Raw genomic sequence first — 11,392 nt, 5'->3', positions numbered from 1 at the left:
AATGTTAATCTTTTTGTAATCAATCTGTAAAATATGTTTTGTTTCGTACGGTGCAGTCATGATAATATGTTAAACAATAAGTGAAAAATTACTACAATAAGTGTAATTGAGAGATGCTTAAAGTGTACCTTTTATCTTTTAGTTTAAACAAAATATCTAAGACACATACCCTAGAAATATATTCACGTTAAATATATTAAATTTATCAAAGACTTACAAACCTAACTTTATTGTATTAATAATAAAATGTATATTTATTTTTATTCCTTTTTGTTTTTTTATAAAGTTTTAAAACGAAAAATTTATTTGCGCTTAATATCAGAGTTTTTTGGCCTATCAAAAAAAACCCGACACTAAAAAATTACATACATTTCGTTATTCTCGTGTCAACTGAAGCTTTTATTTTCATAGAGCTTTCGTCTATTACCGGTTTGTGCGTGACATGGCCTTGTACTTGGGCGCATCGGTCATTAAGTCTCATCTCGGTATATAAGTGGGATTTCGGCTCGTGTACCACATTCTCGGGTCTGTGGGGACACGGTGATCGGCCGGAGAGAACGATGAACACGATTTGGGTGCGTATACATTGTCTATAGAGTATTTACATACTTGTATCGGTCGCTTTGACGGAATGTAATAAGATATTAGTTCGCTCGGATGAAGTGTTGTGATTGTGATTTTCGGACAATATACATTTATTAATCATTAAATATTAGGTTTTTCGAATTTGATTAATTACTCATTTTCGATTTGCTGTGCGAATTGTCTAAAAGTGTTCATAAAATTTATCAGTTAAATACGTAGATAATCTATAAAACATGGTCTTTGAAACTTATATAATTTCAAACTTTACACTCAAATGAACGTTAATTATTCCAAACAGTAGCCTTGTTTTCGATACTTGTTTACTGATTATAGATTAAATTCGTTTAATCTTCTGATATCATTAAGCTTAAAATTTAATTCGTCAATGTTATTTTTAAATATAATAAAAATAATACATTAAATATTTATATTTGAGAAAATATATAATAAGGACATAACATAGCTCAAAATTAATAAGTTAACAGTAATTACCATAACTCTTAATTAAATCCACATAAAAGAAAATTTAAGATAAAGTAACTGAATTCCTGTGGCACACGAGCAGAAATCCCACTTATATACGGAGATAAGACTTAATGAAATTATTCAAAAAAAAATCTCTATAACTTATTTTAGTATATAGAACTTCCTTGCTATTTTAATATCAAGTCTTTCTTTCTTGATAATATTTCGTGTTAGTGTGAAAAATTGTTTTCGCTGTAGTAACCATAAGTAATTTGATTTCGAGGAGCTCTCTGGTAAATCTTTGGAAGCACCGCTCTAAATTTATGAAATTTTAACGAGACTAAATTGCAGCTTTAGCTAATCCAATGCAAAAAATATTATTAAAATCGATACCGAACATATTATATCAAAAATATACGTAGATATGTTTACAGTTATTTTAAAAACAAGAAGCCGGTTATAGTACACATATTTACATTTACATAATATATTACTATTGTTTGACATTTTTAATGAAGAACAGACAATGATTATTTTTAGGCTTCCCAAACAATTTATATTATATATTAGAAATAAAATATACAGAACCATATTATTGCCAGTGTTATCGCAAATTGAAAACCTTTTCATCGAATTATTAATATACATTAAAGATATCTACAAAAACATTTTTTATATTCATTGTTTAGTCTATTGCGTCTAAAATACGCTATTAAATATATGACATGACATTTATGTTAACATAATAAAAACTCAGCACTATTATTTATTTTTATTTCAATTATTAAATAACAATCAATATGGTAATCCCGGACATGTGTCTTATGTTAAGAATTTAAGAAAAACACATTTGTAGTTAAAATAAGAAGTCAAGGTTGACTACTATAAAAGTTTAACCATTAATTATAGAGGATTTAAAGTACTGTGTTTAACATGGCCTTCAGAATACCCACATATCGTAAATTGCGGATGTAAGTGAAAATACTGACTATATAGGGTAATCCCACATGTTGCTCTGTCAACACAAGTCTATACGCATCGTACATCACAAGAGTAAGCGCTTTTTCACAGTGTGTCAAAGTTTTAATAAGAGAATACAGTCAACGTATAGTAGATATTTGTTCTTAATTACCGAAAATATACGCCTCCTTATTTACGATATAATAGTACAACGGATAAACATATATTTTAATTTTACTTGACGATCACTTAAAAAAATGTATCAAATTTAATTAATTCTAAATGTTCGATCAAAGTAAAATGTATATCTGAACTAATATTATACATGCGAAAGTAATTCTGTCTGTCTCTTTGTCTGTTGCTCTGTCACGGCAAAACCGCTAAACCGAATTCGATGAAATTTAGGCTACTTTTCACTTGCTTCACTTCCACTTTGCTAGGCGTCAAGTAGTTTACTATAATCGTACCTACCTAATTTGTACTAAATTCGTAAATTTTATAAAGAAAGCCATTATGTTGTGTAAGAAGACATAATAAACTCAATCGATTGTGCTAATTTTACACACTCTATTAAATACTATATTAATTAAACAGATTAGACTTAAAACGACGTTTATTTAATTTAAAATAAAAAAATTGAAAATGTTTAAGCACAATAATTAAATGCGAGCACAAACTTCATTAATCAAATATCACATAACAGTTACCTCATCTATGTACATTTTTTTATATAGCAAGAATATATTTACTATGAACAAAAAAAAAACTGAGAATCACTCTTGACATTCACGTTATATCCGTGTTTTAAGTGCAACCGCCGATTTCACGCCAGAACAAGATAATTAACTTGATTTCAATATAAAACTAAACTTGAAATTCAATTTCAATAATTTTTTTTTAATGAAAATGGTTGAAATTAATGAATACGTACGAATATAAGGAACTTATTAAAACAATCCGTGTGGAAACCAATTTGTGTCGTATTCAATTCTGTCACCCGGATCAGGGTGGTGAAATAAGGTCCAAGAGAGGAGGTACCCTTTGCTATTACACTGAGACGAATTCAAAAAAATTGAATTAAATTCTTTTAGATTTTATTGTTGTATCACGTTTATTTTAATATTTCAAAAAAGTAGTTTTATTTTTTAATAATGAAATATACCACTCGAATCATAATTACAAACTATAATTTAATTATATACGTACAATAATGCATCGCTATAATTTACATATAATGCAAATGTCAAATATCAGACACATCGTTATTAACATATTGTCTTAATAAAATTAAAATAAAACACTTTACTTGATTTAGGTTTATTATTTAATCACGAATGTATTTTGATGAAAAAAAAATAACAATATACCTATCCATATTCATTTAATTGTGTCCTTTACTCAAAGGTTGTCTAGAAGAGTTCGAACTCTTAACGATAAGATTGCCGTTTTTTCTTTTGTTTTATTCTTTTTAAAATATAGTTTTTGTGTAAATATTTTTTTTTTTATAAACTTATTTACTTGGCTACAGAATATAGTATAAGAATAGTTTATTAGATGGAGGACCATAGCTGTCTGCGAGCGACAATTTACAAAAAAAATATAAAAAAAGTAACAAATTCTTTATTTTTTAATGAAAACAATTAGAGTTCATAAAAATAGATAAAGCTTTACTAATACTTTGAACGCAAACAACGTCACACCTTCGTTTGATCACACATTGCCGTCCAAATGTCAAATTTATAATACAAATTAGCAGCATTGGTAATATCTTTGCTTAAAGCCTTGAGAAAAAGTTATTTTATTTAAAGTAGTTAAATAAAATAACTTTTCATGGTCTTCCAATATTAATGGGATATTTTTTTTAAACCGTAAAATTCATAATAGGTCACATAAATTATTATCAATGAATAAATATACCACTACATGGATTGAATTTTTATTATTCGTTTAATTTTATAAAGCTTATAATGATGAGGGTGGAATCTAAATTAACAAAAATCTCCCATTTACATTAAATCGATGACAGTCATTTTATTTTTATTTTTACGCGGGAAAAATCTTGTATTAATTTAAGCCTGAAATTGATTACACTCATATTTACGAAATCGGATACAATAACTAAATATGTCTTTATCAAATTTATAAAATTAATATAACTGCATAAATAAGTAATTCTAAAACAATGAAAAATAAGTATTTAAAATTGTTATTACACACTATTTTATTTTAATTTTAATGTTTTATACATTAATGTGAAATGAAATTATATATTTAATTATTTTCAATTAAAATTGTTTTAAGATTTATTTAAATCTATAATTATTAAAAATCTACATAACAGGAGTCATTTTTAAAACTCTTATAAACGCATATTTTATTTTTGTTTTTCTTTTTAATTAATCGTTCCATTAATTAATATATTTTCATTAGATCGACTTCAAAAATATAACAAGAAGATATAGTGACCTCAGATTTTTAAATATCCATATATCTTCGACGACCGGTTTTCCGATATTACTATTATCATTTTCAAAGATTTTTTTATTGATTTATAGTCTTCAGACAGGATTTGATTTTCGGCCAGCGGTCATATTCCGAATTGCTGTAGCGTCTCTACAGTTCGTTGATCTTGACTCAAAGCCAAGGTTCGTGTTACGCAATGACTGGTAGAAGATGCTTGGAACGTATTACTGGTTCGGTGACGGTTACGGCATCCCAGTATGTTATATTATTATGTACACATGATTGCGTACGTTTTCTGATTAGACGATAATAATAACTTACATGATATGATCGTCGTGTTTTTGACAATGATGTATTCTGAAGTATTACTTAACACGACTAACACATTTTCTTGTTTGAAAATATTTTGTTACTATGTATTGCTCGTAAATTAAAGCTTTACTGTTTTCTATTTATAAGAGAATTCATTGAAACATTGTTATTAAGAGCACGAATTGTTTTCATTAGTATATCCTTACAGGGAATTATATTCGCAGTTTACGACGAACAATGAATAGAGCGTTCGGGTGTTACTAGTGGAAACAGGGGGGCAACTACCCCCTACCCTTTCAGCAAACATAATCCGATTTGCAATTGATCTGTTGACTTTATAGTTACGTTTGTTGATGTATGTACCATTGAATTTGCAATTATTATTGAATATTTATTAATTCTCATAATTATTATTATTCAGGCAATTTTAACAGTTAGTGATGAGTAGGCTGTGTATATACTATATATACAAGAAAAACTAAAACAAATAAAATAAATCTCTCAGAGCCGAGATGGCCCAGTGGTTACAACTCGTGCATCTTAACCGATGACTGCGGATTCAAACCCTGGTAAGCACGAATTTCCATGCGCTTAATTTGTGTTTACAATTTATTTCGGGCCCGGCGATGCTTAAAAACTTCGTGAGGAAATCTGCATATGTCTAATTTCAGAAATTAAATTCGGCCTCATATGAATGCACCAACCCGCATAGAAGTAGTCTGGTGGGATTAGCTTCAAAGCAGATCGTCCTCCTTTCACTTTGAGGAGGCCTCAGCCCAGCATTGGGACTGTATATCCAGGCTGTTACTTTACACTCAGACGGCTTCCGTGCCCTGATAAAAAAATATTGTTATTTGTCTACTGTAAGACAAAATGTACGATTCTACTCTCGTATTATTTGTACCCACTGCCTCCAAACATAGAAACTAAGATGTTATATCCCTTGTGATTGTAGTTACCCTGGCTCAGTCAGGTGTTTGGCGGTTTTGGGTGGTACTTATACAGACGTGCTTGCACACAGCCCTACCACCACCTACAATTTAAACCTTGCGCATATTTTTAATCTAATCATTTGTATATTAATTATATAATGACATTGTTCTCAATAAAGTTTTGAAGGACGTTAAGTTGGTCTAAGTGTGAGTTCCATCTTCTAATAAATTTATTACCGCATTTTTATTAGTCTTTTTTTGCAATAATCCTAATTAAATCAGCGTAGTATTATGCATTTATTACTTATGATGAGTTCATCACTTCAAATTAACGTATTATTTAGTTTTAACCTGCAGCTTCGTCTGCTCTAACTTTTCTATATCTGCTCTGAGCTTCTCTGGCTACGGCAATATAAATTTATTCGTTATTTAAGGAGAGGATTAAGATAATATATTAAAATTAATAATAGCTTATCAACTTTTATCTTCTTTACAATATCATGTTAATTAAACTAAATCAACAAATATTTTTAATGTGCTGTGTAGAAAGAATTGCACCTACTGTTTACAGTGGTTTGGGATAAAATAAAAAATAAATAAATCCTTTTTTAGTTCATTTGAATAATATTTAATATACCTACTGAGCGAACTTGTTTCTATATGTTTTGTATATGTGCGTATATTTATGTTATTTTAAAAACAGGTCGCCAATATATCAACAAATAAATTATAAACCTACCTTGTTGTTTAAATATTTTTAAACCTAAATAAGGGAAAGTTATAACCTAACCTAACCTAAGTTATTTACATTAACAATTCGTATTATATTTAATTTTATATGATAATTTCATATACTCTATATTAATATTATAAATGCGTAAGTACCTTTGTCTGTTACCTCATCACGTTTAACTGAACTGAACTAGAATTAATTTATTATGGTGATACTTTGAGTCCCGAGAAGGATATATGTAGGCTATATTGATATGATAAAAGAGTAACTCGTCGTGTAGTTCCATCGCGGTTTTTCGCCCTAAAATTTAAATAGCGAGCCAGTTGAAGCTTTAAATTCAACCTTTTAAAATAATTAATAGTAATTTAACAGTGGCCGTAAGAGCCTTATTAAATAAAGTATATTTTGATTATTGTTTTAAAAATGTTATATACGGATAGTGCGAAATATTGAAAGACATGCGTACAGATGCTTAAAAGACGTAGGAATTATTAACATTTATTACAGTCTCCTTTTTAAATATAATTAATTAATGATATTTTAGAAAGAGATTATCCTATCCGTAGTGGGATAATTAACTAATTGTTTTAAAGTATGTAAACTCGACATTTATAGAGTTATATTTTACGCCCCAGTGGGTGGGCTATGGCTAGCTTGGGAACTTATAAATTACGTGTATCGTTTGACTAAGTATTTATATATACATAAGTTATATTCTTGATGATCTTTGTCTACTAAATCGTGCATCTGAAAAGCTTACATAGCGTACGCGTAGCGTAAGCGTAGTTATAGTTACACGAAAATATTATATCACTGAATCTTCGAAGGATAACTCACAGTATCAATATTGATGGTCAGCGATGCTGTATGCGGTTTGCGAAGCGGAGCGGACGGTGTTGTCGTCAAAAAATATACGTTTTAAGTATTGATATTTCTTATACCATATAAATATATATACATAATTGCTTAAAAAAAGCCTACAATGACCCTTACTTAGAGCTCAAGCTTGCTTCATACCAAAGTTCAATAAATAAATTAATAAATTCCGTACCAATGGTATGTAGATTCTTGTAAGAAGTACTTACAAGAAACTCAATAGTTACTCGTATTCCGTATTTATTAGTAGTTTTTATTAGTATTAGTAGTATATAGTCATTCGTAAAACAATATTAAAATGCACATCGGAGTATGAAAATCAACGAATACTCTTTGTACATTGTTCTATTGTGTCATAAGCTTTTATATGCATTAATATAACATATGAATTGATTAATAGGTACTTAAAGTGTAAACCTTTATTAGCCGCCTACTACTTCACTTTCCAACAAATTTCACTTTCGAGGCCATCTCAAAAGGAGGGGTTATTAAACCTGTCCCACAAGCCCTCTGGTTTGTTCATCAATGAAAGGTCATTGTTCTTGTAAGGAAGTGATTTTTAAAACTGATATTATTATTTTTTTACCTATGATTAGTTCGTATTTAATATGATGTAATTTGCAACCCCTTAATTAATAAAGCATTGCATTTAATTAATTGCAATTAACTAATTAATTGCAATTAATTAAAAAAAAATAATTGATTGTTGAACTAGACAAAAGAGAAATGGTTTTAATCTCTTCAGATTGAATATTTTCCATACTTACGTAAATACATGATTTATTTAATTATTACATAAACGTGTATAAGTATTTGTGAATTATAATTTATTTTAATGTTAGTTATGTATTTTAACAAGTGTGTAATTTTTTTTAAGTAGTTACCGATTCTTTTAATAAAACATATATTTCGAAATAGGTACACTCTACTCGTACTGCTTGTTATGTTTTCTAAAACATTGAATGGTTTTTAAGAAATTCGGTACGGAGCCTAATGATGTAAGGTAATTTTAAAAGATAACATAGGGGATTAATTGCATACTAATTAATGTTTAAATTATATATAACATATTTAAAAAAAATTACATCTACATATGAATTCAAAAAGGCATTATTATTAGAAAATAATAAAAATTAAACGTTAAAAGGTAGATTTTGAAGGATTTTCGTCACAAGCATGCTGGCAATACACAAATACAAATAAAAACAAAAATAAAATATTTTTTATTTTAATATGTAGATTAGCCTAACCATAATAAATATTTTTCTTGTTTCCAGGTATTAGCAGTTGTGGTCGGGGTAGCGTCAGCAGACGTTAGTCTCGGTTACCAATATAATCCACCATCTACAACCTTTGCCATCCCATCGTATCCAGTTGGTAGTAGCAACTTCAACAGTGCATACGCAACAACCAACAACGTCGCCAGCTCTGGAGTGGGTTCCGGACTTGGTTCGAGTTACAGCTCCGGCGTCGGCTCCGGCCATGGTTCAAGCCTTGGTTCTGGCCTAGTACAAAGCTCAAATGGAAATACCGGTTCGGGCTACAATTACAATGGACTCAGCTCAGGAACCGGTTCATCTTCTCATTACAACGTATTGGGATCCACCAATTACAACACTGCTGGCTCAAGCTCTGGATCTAAGTACAATGTTGATACATCAGGCCTTGGTTCCAGATATAATACATTTGGATCCTCTGGAGTAACTGGATCTGGCTCAGGATCAAAGTACAACTTTGGTTCATCTGGCAGTGGATCTAATTCAAACTATAACACCGGCGGCAATGCGGATTCAGGCTTTGGTTCCAATTACAACGTCTTTGGCACTAATGGTGCTCATGGCTCAAACTACAATGGTGGACAGCAAGGAGTCTACCAAGGGTCAACATTCGAACAAAATTCCGGTTACCAAAGTACATACCATACTACCGCCGACACCAGTGGTCTCGACAATATCGGCAGTTACTATCAATCTGCAAGTGCTGCTAATCAATTCATTTCATCAAACCAGTACCAAAGTGCTGCCGCGCCAAATTATAACGAATATTACAATCAAGTGCAGCACCAACCAGCTCAAGTATTTAAGCACTTCTACGTTCATGCCGCTCCTGAAGACCCGGAACCAACAAAACCACGACAACCAATAGTACTACCTCCACCCCAAAAGCATTATAAAATTATCTTCATCAAGGCACCAACTCAACCGGCGCAAGTTCCTCAAGTAATTCCAGTACCACAACAGAATGAAGAAAAGACTATTGTTTATGTCCTTGTTAAGAAACCAGAAGATATGAAGAACATTGTTTTACCTAAATTCGAGCAAAAGGCTCCAACTAAACCTGAGGTCTTCTTTATAAAATACAATAATAAACATGACTCCCAATCTTTGATTGACAATATCGTTAGTGACTACAACAAAGGAGGAGTTTCCGCTACATTCTCTGGTGCAGGTGTTGCTGGCTCCGATTTTAAAACTGGCTCTTCACAGTCATCTTCTTCTTCAAGTATCTCCGGAGAAGATACCGATGATACGTCTTCTGTCTCTCTAGAATCTATTTTCGGTAGCTCTGGTAGTTCTAGCTTATCAACGGCTGGAATTTCTTCAACCACTCCCAGTTACGGGTCTGGCTCTGGTCTTACTAGTGGATTAACAAACTCTGGAAGTAGTTTCTCTTCAGGTTTTGGTTCTGGTAGTAGCAGTTCAACCAACTTTGGGTCCGGTTCAAGCAGCTTTGGTTCAGGGGGCAAACTTTCTTCCGGTACTACTGGCAGTTCTGGAAACTTTGGTTCTTCCTCCGGTGCCTATGGGTCCGGTTCTGGTAACTATGGTTCTGGTAGTTTTGGTTCGAGCTCCAATAAGTATACTTCTGGATCAGGAAGTTTTGGATCTAGTTCTAGCAATTTAGGCTCTAATCAATTTGAATCTAGCTCAAGTAACAAATACGGATCAAGCTCTGGTGGCTATAGTTCAAGTTCAGGAAGTTTTGGTTCCGGTTCCACTGGATTAGTTTCCAAATTTGGCCCTCAGCCTTCCAAAACAGGTTCAGGTAGTCAGCTTGCTACTAGTTCTATTGGTTCATCAAATATAGGAAATAACTATGCATCAACTACTAGTAACTTGGGAGCAAACTCCGGTAGTTTTGGTACTGGTTCTACCAGTTCGGGTACTAACAAATTTAGTTCTACTTCTAGCAGTTTCGATTCTACTTCTTTGTCTTCTAATTCTGGTTTACCAAGTACATCAGCTGCAAAGCCAACCACTTTCGGCTCAAGCCTTTCAACCGGAACTCTTGGAACAAGCTCTGGAAGTCTTTCTTCTGGCAATATTGATTCCGGCCTTAGCAGCATCAGTTCAGGTTATAGTTCCGGCTCTAATGGCTACGAATCTGTTTCCAATAGCTTCGATAATAATTCTGGCAGTGTCAATTCCGATTTTAGTAACTTGGGTTCGGACAAGTATAGCACTGGCTCAGGCAGTACAAATTCTAAGTATGAATCAACTGTTTTTACAACTAGTCAAGGTGTCCCTCATGAAACTTATGGCGTACCTAAATTTAAAGCATTATAGATTAATAATGACTTTATTGAAATTGTAATGCTCATTTTGATTTTATTTTTGCAAATAAATAATACGTAAGAAAATATTTGTTTGATTTACCGACTGAGTTTAACCATATAAAAAAATATATTAATTTAAAAGAACAACTACATATAGGTGCTTATTCACAGAACAAAAAGTGAACTGTCTGTTTCTTCCAATGAATCGTATTACGATTCAACGGAGACTGCTGCATTCTTGCCACCATTCATCATGTTTTATCTGCATGTACATGTGTCTGACTTACATTTTCTAATACATAAAATATTGTTTTATTTTCTGGCTATGCGACAAGTCTCAATATGTTTTTAATGCTACAGCGAACACTTGACGCTCTTTTAGTTCTTATATTATTAATTAATCATTGGTCTATATTTTGATATATTACAGTTTATATTTAAAATCTCCTGTTATGTTATTCACATTAATAAAAATGTATATTGTATCTTGATACTAGTGTCTATAAAAAA

The 11,392-nt window shown here is 31.2% G+C and overlaps 1 protein-coding gene across 1 annotated transcript; it reads left to right on the top strand.

Moving 5' to 3' along the window:
* The first annotated feature begins 503 nt into the window (after nucleotides 1-503).
* Nucleotides 504-10,909, top strand: LOC125076061 (probable serine/threonine-protein kinase nek3). The gene is made up of 2 exons (XM_047687999.1): nucleotides 504-575; nucleotides 8,604-10,909. The coding sequence occupies exons 1-2, from the start codon at nucleotides 561-563 to the stop codon at nucleotides 10,890-10,892; spliced, it is 2,304 nt and encodes a 767-aa protein (XP_047543955.1). The 5' UTR covers nucleotides 504-560; the 3' UTR covers nucleotides 10,893-10,909.
* Nucleotides 10,910-11,392: the final 483 nt, after the last annotated feature.

Source organism: Vanessa atalanta, chromosome Z (genome assembly GCF_905147765.1).
Source record: "Vanessa atalanta chromosome Z, ilVanAtal1.2, whole genome shotgun sequence".
In the NCBI taxonomy this organism is placed as follows: Eukaryota; Metazoa; Arthropoda; class Insecta; order Lepidoptera; family Nymphalidae; genus Vanessa; species Vanessa atalanta.
Note: the sequence above shows the minus strand (reverse complement) of the source record. Positions and strands in the feature narration are given on the sequence as shown.